We start from the raw sequence: 14,433 nt of genomic DNA, 5'->3' as shown, positions 1-14,433 counted from the left end.
ATTTTGCCATGTCTTCTTCTTGAATGAGTATCAGAGGTTTGACATTTCTAGGAGCCTTTTGATAGGCCAGTGGCATTGTAGAATTGGTCTTTCCTAAATAGAATGATTCATCTAAGTTTTCTTCCTGCTCAAAATTCAATAGTCACACATTCCAAACCATAGATACTAGAATGCGTAGCCCTTCCAAAAGATACTGGGTGGTGCATGACACAATTTAAGATGTTTAAAGATACCATCTACTTGAAGAGAATTACGAACTCAAGAATATCTTGGGTATTCTAATTCTTAATGATCCCACAGAGAAAGAATGGGAGAACTTCCAGAAGTAGTTAGGATGTGGTCAGGGTGTATTAACTGAAGGGACAGCTGCAGGTAAGAAAACTGTCCTGTGTCCCCTTACCCTGTGAACATATTTCCAAATTAGTTACAGAAAAAAAAGAACACATTTTAAAATATGCCAAATTGTTCCAAAGGTAAAGAAAAATTTTTAAATTAAAATGACAGGAGGAAAACCATTTGAGAATATTAACAAATGAGATAAAAGATTGATGATGAAAATTGACAATTTAAACTATTAATGCTAATTAGAACTCCCTACCGCCACATAGCCCTTTCACTATATTTTTAAATTCAACCTTCTTCAATCAGAGTAGTATTAAAGAGGGTAAAATTAATGTTAAGATTTTAAAAATATGGATCACTCCTAGCTAGCTGCATGGTCCAGAAAACAGCAATGCCACGAGGCAGCCATCACTGTGATATTTATCACCCCATAAATGTTCAGATATTTTTCCTTTTCTGTTAATGGAATTTTCTAGGCTGAGGTTAGAAACACTGATAGCTATAGAATAGAGATGATGGAAGGAAATGGCAAGGCAATCTACAGGAGATTACTAGCACCTGAAGAGTTTGAATACTGAACTGCACAAGTTCCTTGAGCTGTAATGATAACCCCTACTCTCTTGGACTGTTATGTAGGCAATAATAATTCATTCAGCAAAAGGACAGGGAAAATGTGTGTTTTGGTCTCTGATATTTCCCATATACATAAGATTATTGCCTGACACATAGGACATACTTATGAAATATCTGTTTAAACGTAACTTGCAAATTAAGAGTTGAAAATTATAATGACAAAGCAGTTCTTGAGAGAAGAGAAAAATGCTGATGTGCATTTAAAATTTTACAAGTTTTATAACAAACATAATCACCTGATCAAACGTTCCCGTTTTATAGATGAAAAAATACAAGTCCTGGTACGTAGAAAAACTGTAACTAGAATCCAATACTATGCCTGATTTCAAAAGTTTTTTCCAGTATACCAAATTATCATAAGAAGTCCTATTTTCTAGTAATTTTAAAGTAATCTAAGCTTAAATTAACAAAAACCTACTCGTTCACAATAAGAATGAAACAAACCATGGCTAAATTTCAAGTGCAGAAAATATAAGTCCTCATTAAAATAATAAAATGAAAACCCGTGTGTATCTATCACCTATTACAGTCTGTAGTCTGTCCCCACTGGTGTGATTTTAGATTTCAAATATTGTTTGTTAGTATCTGAAAATCACTCTGATTAGTTGAGTGTAAGTAAATCAATCTGAATATCCCATTACTGGTCAATATTGTTTAGCATATGAATTGAGCACAAAAATATAACCATAGCAAAGTAAATATGTATGTGATTAGAGGTTTACTTCCCTGATGATGATTATGTTTGGGTAACACAAGCTTCGACAAAGTCTAATCTATATGATTTCTGATTTAATCACTAACATTTTATTTCTAATTTTGTTTTAATCATCAAAAATTCCAACTCAGTTAAATAATTTCGTTCCATTAAACCCCTAAATATCCATGGTGTCATCTAAAAGTTCAAATGGTAGAATAAGATTTTCTCGAAAAAAAATTTGGTCCTATAGTATGTTCATCCTACCGCCTGTTTTATTAACAGTAGTCTTAGTATGCCAAGAGTTGCCTCAGTGGAACACACACACACACACACACACACACACACACACACACACACACAAACACACACACACAAATGGTATTAATAAATGTAACTCAAGGTGTTAAATGCAGAATAATCTATTTCTAAATAGCCACTTGTTAAGTTACTGTGTTTTTCACATTTATTTTGGAAACAAAGTTTTATAATATTTAACATCAGGAAGAACAACCATTGGTTGCTCAATTATCCTTTGGCTTTCAGTTCGTTCACTCTTAGAATTTAATGACTATCACTCAGTAAAAACTCAGAATGCATCTTCCTGTTTGCCTGTGGTTTTCAACATTGGTTGCACATCAAAATCACCCAAGAAACTTGAAAAGTATACCAATGTTTGGGGCCCACTTCCAGAGATTCTGATTTAATTGGTCTAACTGTAACCAGCTCTCTGATTCAGCAAAGTTGAGAATCACTAGATAATGTGATACAAGATCTGCAAATTTCAAGCTGTCTGAGGAGACCTAAATTCAGCTCAGTCAACCATGTCTTGTATATATTTTTTTAAACTGTCAGCTTTCACAGTTTAAAGAGATCTGGTTTCTGGTCCTAGATTATCTGGATAACTGCCTCAACTCATCACTCCTCTTAGCTATAAAAATATAAGAACTGTTACTTACTCTAAAGTCTGTTATACTCTGATTCCCCTGAAAAATTACGTATCTTTTCTTTTAAAGCGAGCGCAGTAATTTATCTGTGAAGTGAAATAACACTAGCAGATCATTAACTTGGTGCAATGAATGCATCAAGCAGCTGTTACTTAGAAAATAGAACATCTGTTAAATGCCATTGGAGTCACTATTCTCTGTCATTATAGTTAGAGCTGTTATTTCTGTTCGGTTCATTCTGCTTTCATGAAATTTTTCTTTAATAAACAATATATTATTATTAAAAAGTCAATACACATTGCTATAGAATCCCCTATTTAATGCTTTATGTTTTTTTTGAATTTATCATTATGTTATTCTGTCACATTAGCCTAATAGTAAAATATGTCCTAAACCTCTAGCCATGATAGAGTAATGTTGGGGGCTGAAAAAGCAATTAGCATCTCATTTCCTCATGTTTAAGACATGTTAGATTGTGTGTTGCACCATTGATATGATTACAGCTGCTAAGAATTTAAAAAAAAAAAAAACACACTACCACTTTAAAGGTAAACCTAAATTGTATGTTACATCTCAATTTCCGAATCTTTAAAATGTGACAAATGCACATCTTAGAATTGCAGTAATATGGAAATGTATTCCTTTTCTTTCCATGAATATGTTACATAGCTAAAAGGTGAAAGAACTGTCTCCTGTTGCCTGTGATCAGAAATGGTATAATATTTGCAAATACTAAGTGCAGAATTCATTTGGGTAGGGGGACCTCTCAAGATGCCTTTTATGGATGCTTTAGTTAGCCTTTTATTCTTACTACAGGGAACATGCATAAGAGAAAGCAATAGCTAAAATAAGCCCGAATTTAATTGGGTCCTAGTAAAGGGAGGAATCTATAAGGAAATGATGTTAAGGTACATAGTTAAATAAATGTGGTGCTGATTGAAGATAGGCTCTAGAGAACAGGAGACTCTTAAGATAATAAAATTTGTTCAAAAAGAGGGTGTGGAAACAATAGGAGATCAGACACTGAAGTTATCTTAAGAATATAAGTCCCTGACAAATTCCAAGAAAATCTGTGGAAGGTGTTGGAAACCTTGTGAAAATATTAAATGGGTGGAGGAGGGAATAGAGGTTAATTGAGCTACATTTCTTTACCCCTGAAGGAAAATGTAAAGGTGTTCCTATGGGACCAGATAATTGTTGCAATAATTTTTACCCTTCTACCATTAAATAAAAATAATGAAAAATGCTGATGGTATAATCAGCAGAGACCAATGGAGAAGATTTTTCCATCTTTTTTTTTTTTTTTTATTATACTTTAGGGTTTTAGGGTACATGTGCACAACGTGCAGGTTTGTTACATATGTATCCATGTGCCATATTGATTTCCTGAACCCATTAACTCGTCATTTAGCATTAGGTGTATCTCCTAATGCTGTCCCTCCCCCCTCCCCCCACCCCACAACAGTCCCCGGAGTGTGATGTTCCCCTTCCTGTGTCCATGAGTTCTCATTGTTCAATTCCCACCTATGAGTGAGAACATGCGGTGTTTGGTTTTTTGTCCTTGCGATAGTTTACTGAGAATGATGTTTTCCAGTTTCATCCATGTCCCTACAAAGGACACGAACTCATCATTTTTTATGGCTGCATAGTATTCCATGGTGTATATGTGCCACATTTTCTTAATCCAGTCTATCGTTGTTGGACATTTGGGTTGGCTCCAACTCTTTGCTATTGTGAATGGTGCCGCAATAAACACGTGTGCATGTGTCTTTATAGCAGCATGATTTATAGTCCTTTGGGTATATACCCAGTAATGGGATGGCTGGGTCAAATGGTATTTCTAGTTCTAGATCCCTGAGGAATCGCCGCACTGACTTCCACAATTGTTGAACTAATTTACAGTCCCACCAACAGTGTAAAAGTGTTCCTATTTCTCCACATCCTCTCCAGCACCTGTTGTTTCCTGATTTTTTAATGATGGCCATTCTAACTGGTGTGAGATGGTATCTCACTGTGGTTTTGATTTGCATTTCTCTGATGGCCAGTGATAAACACATGAAGATTTTTCCATCTTGCTACTGTATCAGTGAAGTGAGCTGATAGCTGAACGTTGAACCTAACATGCCTTTTTAAATTTCTACAAGCAGTTAAACTTGTAGATATGGGGAATGAATCAGAATGTATTCTTCATCCTTCCCATCAACATGGGGCATGACTTCACTGAAATAAATTAGCTCATTGTACTCATCATTTTGTAATAAGGAAGTTAGAGTAGCATTTAGAAATTATTATGGCTAAGAAGTAGACAGCAAATTTGTTTGAAATCATGGAAGTTGGTGCTTAGTATTTGGACTATCTATACTAGAGCTATCAAATTTTACAAAGTAACATATGCAAAAAAAATAATATGTTAGACATTGTGGCAATTTACAGTTTTATTGGATTTTACATATGTCAGATATTTTCCCCTCTAGCATAAAAACCCTTAGTGCCAAGTATTTAGTTTGCATTCAACTTCTCTTGAATCTCCTGAAGGTGGACTTACAATCATGTCATAGGTCAGATTAAAACTGAGTGCACACAATCTTGCTTTTTCTTCAGGCTTAAAGTCAATCCTAGCACCAATCACATTACTACATGATTGAAAAACCTAAAGTGTCTGAGTTATAATTTAGTGAATTTAGTTATTGAAGTTGAACTTGCTCCTTCAGAAGAGCAGACCTTCTAGAACCCTCTCCATCTCTCACCTCACAAGGCAGAAGAAGGCATGTGTGCTGAGAATCGGATGCTTTTGAAAAGGAGGAAATGCCATATATGTTCAGCTGTTTCTTTCCATCTCACCAACCCTATAAATAAGGAGCTCCCTTTGACAGGAACGAATACAGGTATAAAGAGAATGGCCAAGGCAATAGCTCTAGGTTGGTTCTCCATACATCTGAAGATGCAGACATTCTTCTGTTATGGGAATCTATTAGAGCCAGAGAAAATGGTTCATCAACAACCTCATCAAATGTATTCTTTTAGTTTACGATAAGGATTCCTTGTTCCTCTATGGCAGGCTTTTATTCTAACTTTCATACCTTCTCGTTGCGTCGTACCTTGTCTTTAGTCAATCCAAACCATTCCATGCTTTATGGCACACTCCACCTTCAAGTGTCACCTTTCCCTTGTAGTCATTCATGCTTATTCCATCCATGGCTCATCTGTTTCCCCCCAAAATGTGAGTTTTTTCTAGTATGCTATCAAGTTGTTTTATTGCATTTAAGCTTTCCTCTGCAGCTACACTGTAGGCATGATTAGAGTGAGGTTTGCAAAGATTACCTCTTTCCTCATCTCTGGCAGTGAATAGCACAGTACAGGCTGGATATTAGGCGCCTTATATACATTGCTCAATTAATATTTGAGATCTCCAGAAAGCAAGCTCAGCATAGTATTTAAAGGCTGAGTCTTATTTAAGTCTTATGTCTTAAGTCATACGTTTGATTAAAATCACATTTGAGGGGAAAATTTAAGGCCTACTAATTAACACAATATTTTTTCCTAACCCAAAACAGCACATATACAAATGATTGAATACTGGTTTATTGTTGAATAGCATACATAAAGGTTTAACTCCAGGTCTCTTTTTTTACAGAGTGTAAGTTTTCCTATGAATCACTTTTGACCATTAGCAGTTATAAACCACCATAATGCCACTGCTTTTTTCAAATACAAGTTGATGATGGTGATAAGTTGAACATTGTTTAGTTTTAATTTATAATTTTCTGGAACTTAAGAAGGCACTAGAAATTAGTCCGCATTTCCTATTTTGCTCCCATCAACTGAACATCACTGGACATTATTTAAATTAGCTGGAGGAATTTGGCCAGATGTTGACACATAAGAGATTTTGTGAGCCAGGAACTACCTGCAACATTGTCCCCTAAGTTCAAAATTTTTCTGATCTCTTCTGAGCTTTGGAAAATTCCATTGCCTTTAATTGCATTGCTTGTCATGTAAGAAACAAAAATCTATGTACACAATAACTTTTTACATTGATTCTAAAATATAGTGTCATCTTCATGAAGTCATATTAAGAGATCGTTAGTAATCCAAATATAAATTAAGCTTCAACTTTGTGAAGTGTTACCTTTGTGAATAAATCAACTACAGTGACATGCCTCTAGACTGGAATACAGAAAGTAGATAATTCTCATTTGCATATATGTCCATCTCTTTGACAAACTCATACTTGAATATAAGTTTTTGAAGGACGGGGACTTCTCTGCAATTTTATCCCACAGTGCCTAGTAACAATAGCTAACATCTATGGTTGTAGAGGTTGTATACTACAAAAGGGTGAAGACAAAGTCTTAAAAGGGATAAAATCTATTCTATGTCTACTCTGAAGTCAAGCTCTAAAGGGGCTGTGTCTACCCGAATGAGAGACTTCCAATAATCTCCCAAAATATAATGAGGAGAATTACATATGGTACTGTTACAGTAGTAACTGGCATATAATAGGAGCTCAGGCAACACTTATGATTGATAAATGAAGAAATTGCTTTTATGAATTGCTAAGCTCACCCATGTGCAACAAATAGCACCTACATATGAAGAACTCCATGCATGATAGCGGTCGAGTTCATCTGGTGTTAAGTACCTTAATTTCAGGCGTGTTTGTATTGAAAAAATGTAACATAAAACAATATCTTAGAATTGAAGAAACAGTGTTTCTGACTTGTATAAAAATTTGTATACATTGTTTCCTCATTTATTTCTCCTGTTTATCTGATGCCAAAGGCAAAACCAAAACAAAAAGTATGAGAAGTGATTTCGAGTGGACCAGGACCTGATGGTGTGGCAGAAAGACAGCCACAGGACTACTTAGATATATTATAAAGATAGAAAAGACACGTTGAGAGCGACTCTATGAGGCCAGCCTATACCTAATTTCTTATTCTTGTACTGTAATTTTTTTCTTAAGAAATTAGATGTAGGCTGGCGTTACAGAGCTGCTCCTTGTGTGTTTATTAATTGATTATTTGTAGCTGGACTTCTTCCACTTTCCTGTTATTGCTGTTTCTCATTGATTTTGTTTTGCTTTGGTTTTCTGTGATTAAGACATCAGCTCCACTCGCAAATAGCTTTTCAACTCGAGTGCCAATCACAGCCTCTGTATCTGTTAACCTTATTGAGAAAGGAGAAAAAGGGTCTCTTGGGCTCTGGCTCAGCTCTCTGTGAATGTCCCACAGCTGCCTAACTAGACAGGCAGGGAAAGAACCAGGCTCAGACGCAGTGGAATGTAGAGTGACCATGTTGTCTGTCAGCCATGCCATGTACCAGGAAAGGGCCTTTATGCAGGGCAGGTAGTAAACATTTGTACTAAGATCACTTTTTGCATCACTACTCTCCATATTTTTTCATGTTAAATGTGATTGTTTTCATGTTTTATAAATCACCTCTTAGAAATACTGGTATTCTCTTAGGAGATTTTAGTCCAGGGTTTGTGGATAGAATTAAGGTCTGTGAACTTGGATTGGGGGAATCCGATATCTTTATTTGTATTCAATTAAAACCAAAAGTAAGCTTTTTTTTCAGTTATTGATGTGAGCAACAAACTCCAGCAATAGAAATACCCATGACTTTGTCACTAATAGAAATGACTGATACTTTTATAGCATGTTCCAGACATTGTATATACTTAAAAATACCAGTTATGCTCATCATCACTACATTGAAATTATCCTAAAGACCTGATGCTAGATCTTGTTAATTAACATATTAGGAAATAAAACATTTATTACTACATCACAACTATTTAAAAGATGTTTTGCATATTGTATTTCAGTATAATTGTTTTCACTTAAAATCCTGTGTATTTTGTTTTATGTGTTTAAAAGTATTATTATGAGAAAGGGTTTTTAAGCTTCAACAGATGCCAAAGAGATCCGTTGCACTAAAAGGCTAAAAAATCCCTACTGCAGAAATACAGTAGCACCATACTGTAGAATTTTCTAAAGGCAGTTTCTTATTTGTGGATGGGTTTTCAAATATCTGCCTTTAGCCACTACATGTACAAATTAAGTAAATATAAATATATTTAGTTGAACAATATGTATGTTTATTAAATATTTATAATGAAAAATAAGACATGAATTATGCTTATGTGTATATATATGTTCATATTTACCCAATAATGAAGCTTCAGTATATATGGTATGGTTTTCATTATTTGTTAATACATAGTCATAGGTTTAAAACCTCGCAAAATCATAGTAACCATACAGAAAGCCATTTCATAAATTTTAAATCTTAGGACTACAAGATATTAATTGAAGGTCAATGCTCTCCTTTTCACAGGCTACTCAAAAGGAGATTGAGAAACAGAAGGTGCACCTGAAGAGTATCACAGAGGTAGGAGAGGCCTTGAAAACAGTTTTGGGCAAGAAGGAGACGTTGGTGGAAGATAAACTCAGTCTTCTGAATAGTAACTGGATAGCTGTCACCTCCCGAGCAGAAGAGTGGTTAAATCTTTTGTTGGTAAGAGAAAAGGCCAGAAGCTTTTACACCCTTGTCTGTCACGAGAAAAAGATACTTAAGTGACCAGTAAAAATTCTGTGTTTGAAAATTTCTCAATCCCACATATATGCTGGCTCTTAATTCAATATCTATAACAATATTTTAATATATTTTTCTTTATATTTCTGCAATATTCTATATGAAAATACCACTTAAAACTAATCTGAATGAAACTGTATTGCTGTCTTTTAAACATTTTAGAACATAGGAAAAATTCTTTAAGAACATTGTCTAACCAATAATGCCATGGTATGTCTCTGTACAATTAAGGAATACCAGAAACACATGGAAACTTTTGACCAGAATGTGGACCACATCACAAAGTGGATCATTCAGGCTGACACACTCTTGGATGAATCGGAGAAAAAGAAACCCCAGCAAAAAGAAGACGTGCTTAAGGTAGTAAATAAAATATGAAAAGTAATGTCCAAATTGTACAACAGTTACTTCAATCATCTTTGTCCTAAAAGATACTAAGGAAATCTTAATAAGAGTAAAACAATCCTTTCTTCCTTCCTTTTTCTTTCCCTTTTTCCTTCCTTCCCCCTTTGAGTGGAAATTAATGATTTTGAAGAGTTCTGTAATCTGGGTATCTGTTCAAATCCATCACTCAGTTAATTATACCCCATGCAAACTCCGTTCAGAAAGAGATTCCAAGATTTATTTTGAAATCATATTTCAAATTTCTGCCTTTGTCAATGGTGGTACTACGTTCTTGTGTCTAACACAAAGAACAATCTGACACTATCATTCATTTAGCCCATCTGAATCAACACCTGAAATCCAATCAGCTGATTTTTTTTGCCTATGCCATATCCAAATCTTGGTAATTAGTCTTAATATTGGGCTTATGTAAAACAGAGGTTTTCATTTTTAACTACATGTAAACAAGGCTTTGGGTTCTTTCTTTTAGTATCAAAACTGACTGTTAGGATGCCCTGTCTTCTTTTCAAGGGCAACTTTATCTTTTCTTTAAAAAATGATTCTGATAAAAGGGTATGAGAGGTATAATATGCTAATATACCTTATTGATACTACATTGTTTCTATTTGATTATGTCTCCTTTCCCAATTAAATAGGTAGAGTTGAATTTTAACAGCTCTTTTAATTAAACATTTTTTATTTTGTTTTGCTGAAATGTTTGATAAATTTATTGATTAGTTGTTTACTATTTAAAGAAAACTCAAAAATTATGTTTCTTTCTATGCAATTTATTTTTATGCCTCTGACATTTTCCACAGATTACAATATACCTTTAATGAAAAGCTATAAATGCATTCCAGGCTATCCCAAAAATACATTTATGCCATTTTCTGAAACTTATTTTGATGTGGATCTGTACTGTGCTCTTCATTATCCCTTGATGTATAGTCAGAGATGTCCTCTTATGGTGAATTTCCTTCAAGGCTTTTTGAATAATAGGGTCTGAGTTATTTAACTTCAACCTCTGTGACCCGGCAGGTCAGGAAGAACGTTCCTTAGTACCTCTGTATGTGACACAAAATTCGTATGTGTTAGAAAATCACTTTCTTATGACACTCAGTGTAATAAAGAGGAACTTGAAAGTGCTAGGAAGAAATAGAAAAGTGTTCTTCAGCTAACTGCCCTGCTGAGCACATACTTAGTTTATTCCACAACTATTAAATTCAGTAACGATATAATAAAATAAGACTAAATAGAATATATGATGATAGTTGCAAGAACATAGTTGGGAAAACATCCCTGTCCTTCTTCGGACTAAATAAACATTGTAAATAGACATGCATCAAACTTAAGGACAGTGATCTATTTTTCTGAAATCACACTCATTTTCCTTTTACTCCTGTTTTATGGAAGTTGTGGTTTGATCTCCCTTTCTATTTTCTGCATGTGCTTGCTCTCATTTTCTTACTTTCTCTCTCTCTCTCTCACTCTCTCACTCACTTGCTCACTCGCTCTGTTTCGCTCTCTATTTCTGTCTTGACCTTCGTTAATTACTAACTTCAAGTCCTATCTCTTGCTCATGGAATATAGCGTTTAAAGGCAGAACTGAATGACATACGCCCAAAGGTGGACTCTACACGTGACCAAGCAGCAAACTTGATGGCAAACCGCGGTGACCACTGCAGGAAATTAGTAGAGCCCCAAATCTCAGAGCTCAACCATCGATTTGCAGCCATTTCACACAGAATTAAGACTGGAAAGGTAGGAAGATCTACTCCAAGGTGGAAACTAGTGCTAAATGATCTCTTGCGAAGGTTGCGCAGTACTCTGAAAGGGGCAAGTAGGCCCCACAGCAAGGTTTTCAAAAGGAAAATGGAGGCCAAAATGTATTTCAGGAAATTTTACCACTGATTATAATGGGAGATAAACGCACCCCCCCCCGCCGTCTCTGTCTCTCTCTGTCTCTCTTTCTCTCATCTTTTTCTGCCACAGGTATTCTAGAACTGCATTCTACACTGCAGTTTACATACGTACTTTCAGGGGTCACCTACAGAAAAGATAACAAATAGCATGCTGAAGGCCAAAAAAATAAATAAAACAAAAGCACACAAGTCATCCATCAAAAGAAAGCACTACCGGTAAATTTTGCCAAAAGCACTACTGATACAATATTGCTTGTATGTAATGTGGATCAAATATCCAAAATGAGGCCTTGTATATCTTCTGCACGATCTAGGGTGTTTGTACCCTTTTACTGGTTGTGCAAGTGTGTATATTTAACTTGCTTTTGCTAGTTGTAGACACTGTGACAAAATTCATTAGGCTAAAATGAAATGATCAAGCCATGAAAACAAATCATTGCAAAGCTGACATATCCTAATTTTTGTAATTTTATATGCCTATTTGTATACTGTTTAAGAAGAAGCAGGGAATACGGAACTTTTGCATGAAAGACTTTATATTTGTGTATGATTTGATGAAGACAAAGTCTTATTTAATAAGTAGTTTGCAAAAATGTATAAATATAGTGTTATAAAATTTCAACTCTTTGGGAAGATTTGAAATGCAAGTAATTACCTAGAAATTTATATACTTTAGTTTGATAAGTTTTCAACATATATGATATGCTTTCAAACATAAAAATGTATATAAAATCAATATATGTATTTAGGTATATAGATTATTGTTAGAAATAATCTGAAATGAGAAAACATTGGAGTATTTATGAGAAAATATGATGTAATATGTCAGGTAAGTGTTGATTTCTGGAAAAATAGAAGAACATTTTCAAAAAATATTTTGATAGATATAAGCAACCATTAATAGCATGGTTTCACAATTGCTACACTTTCTAAGGCTTTACAGTGTCTCATCACGTTATATAATAGTACATATTTAAAGTAGATTGCAAAATAAGTGAAATGTGACATGATAAATTCTAAGTAGTTTAGCTTGTATGCCTGAGACACAGTTCCCCTCAAAATTCACCTTCCCAAACTAAAAGGTTATTAGTTTACCTTAATTCATTGCAAGGTATTTTTAATAGTTAACTACTTAGTTCTTTTGTACGCTGTCTCTCCATACATAGAGACCTTATATAGTTGACTTTTAAAAGGCTATATTCTCTACATATGGAGAGAGACAGCATGAGAGAACTAAGTAGTTAACTGTCACAAATATATATATTTGAGTCAGTCATTATTACCTGCAAAAAAATGTGACAGGCTCTTAAAATTGATTATAGTTTTGAAAGAATTTATTGTTACAAAGACCGTTGTTTTTACTTCTGAGATATCAATGGCTTATGTAATAACTGGACAATCAATGGAGATTTATTTCAATCATTAAAAAAAAATGCTACTGCTTCATTACTAAGATATAGACACACACACATGCACATTTTAATAAACCACTAAGGTATATGATATTTGAGAGAAAATAAGGTATTATCTTTGGATAAATTGTGTTAGAAGATTGTGATTCACAGATATTAAAAAATGGGTAGAATTTGCTCTCCACCACAGATGTGACAGACCCAGCCAATACAAGTCTGTGACCAAGACAAGTTTGTGAGTTTTCATTTCACATTCTGCATGAATTTGTAAGTATACTTCTGGAAATCATGCATAAAGTGATCCACTCTATGTTCTTCTTTTATTTTCCCTAGGAACATAAGGCATGAGAAATTTCCAATGAATATTCATTTATTATTATTATTATTATTTATTTTATTTTATTTTTTTGTGGTGGAGACTCTCTCTGTTGCCCAGGCTGGAGTGTAGTGGCATAACCTCAGCTCACTGCAACCTCTGCCTCCTGGAATCAAGTGATTCTCCTGCCTCAGCCTCCCAAGTAGCTGGGAATACAGGCGGGCGCCATGACACCTGGCTAATTTTTGTATTTTAGCAGAAACGGGATTTCACCATGTTGGCCAGGCTGGTCTGGAACTCCTGAACTCAAGTGATCCACCTGCCTCGGCCTCCCAAAGTGCTGGAATTACAAGCGTGAACCAATGTGCCTGGCCCAGTATTTTCAATTATATGTTAATTAACAAAATAATCATGTTTGCTTTTCAAAGTATTCGTTTTTCTCTAAATTAGTAAAGGCAACTGAGTGTAATAGTGACCCCATTTTAGTGCTTTGAAGAGATAATTATGCTCTATTATCACGATGGAATGAAAATCACGGAAATAAAGCATATCTGACACTTTGCTTATATAATCATTGCATCACCTAATGGGATTGAGCTTCCATTGTGTTAGAGATTGTGGTGAGAAGATACAAGGGTTTAAAGATCCTTTCTTAAAAAATATATGTTTACAAACAGAAATGAATACTTAGTATAATCATAAAATATGTTTAACACTAATTCATCTTCATGGGGATTTTCAAATAATGCTGAGATAATCTCAGCAGAGAGAACAATAGATTTAGAAGGTAATCTCAGCAGAGAAAACAGTGGATTTAGAAGATTGAGTTTTAGGCCTAACTTTTTCAGTAGTAGCCAGAATATGTGATTTCTCTGCATATCCATTTCATTGTTTGTAAGATAAGGAAGTTAAACTAGATGAGCAATTTTTAAAAGAAATCCTATCCTGCCCAAAATATTATTTAAAATAAAATATTAAATAATAGTTAATATTAAAATCATATTAAAATAAAATTAATAAATTGGAAAATAATAGAGTTACTAGATGGCGGAAATATCTGCCATTTTATCTTTCTCCTTCCTATGATTGAATTCAGGAAGTATAAATTATGCTCATAGAACATGGTTTTAAATTTCTAGATTAGATTATTTCATAAATCCCTGCTCGTTCTAAAATTTGACTA

General features: G+C 34.4%; 1 protein-coding gene across 4 annotated transcripts in view; it reads left to right on the top strand.

The window, feature by feature from the left end:
- Nucleotides 1-14,433, top strand: part of DMD (dystrophin) — a 2,284,432-nt gene that overhangs the window by 989,510 nt on the left and 1,280,489 nt on the right. For all 4 annotated transcript variants that reach the window (XM_063634262.1, XM_063634265.1, XM_063634264.1 and 1 more), the window contains exons 35-37: nt 8,959-9,138; nt 9,448-9,576; nt 11,191-11,361. In XM_063634262.1, the coding sequence (XP_063490332.1) occupies nt 8,959-9,138; nt 9,448-9,576; nt 11,191-11,361 (480 nt within the window). The remainder of the gene's footprint in view (nt 1-8,958; nt 9,139-9,447; nt 9,577-11,190; nt 11,362-14,433) is intronic.

This window comes from Symphalangus syndactylus, chromosome X (assembly GCF_028878055.3).
Source record: "Symphalangus syndactylus isolate Jambi chromosome X, NHGRI_mSymSyn1-v2.1_pri, whole genome shotgun sequence".
Lineage (NCBI taxonomy): Eukaryota > Metazoa > Chordata > Mammalia > Primates > Hylobatidae > Symphalangus > Symphalangus syndactylus.
The sequence above is the reverse complement of the archived record's forward strand: the minus strand, read 5'-3'. Positions and strand labels throughout refer to the sequence as shown.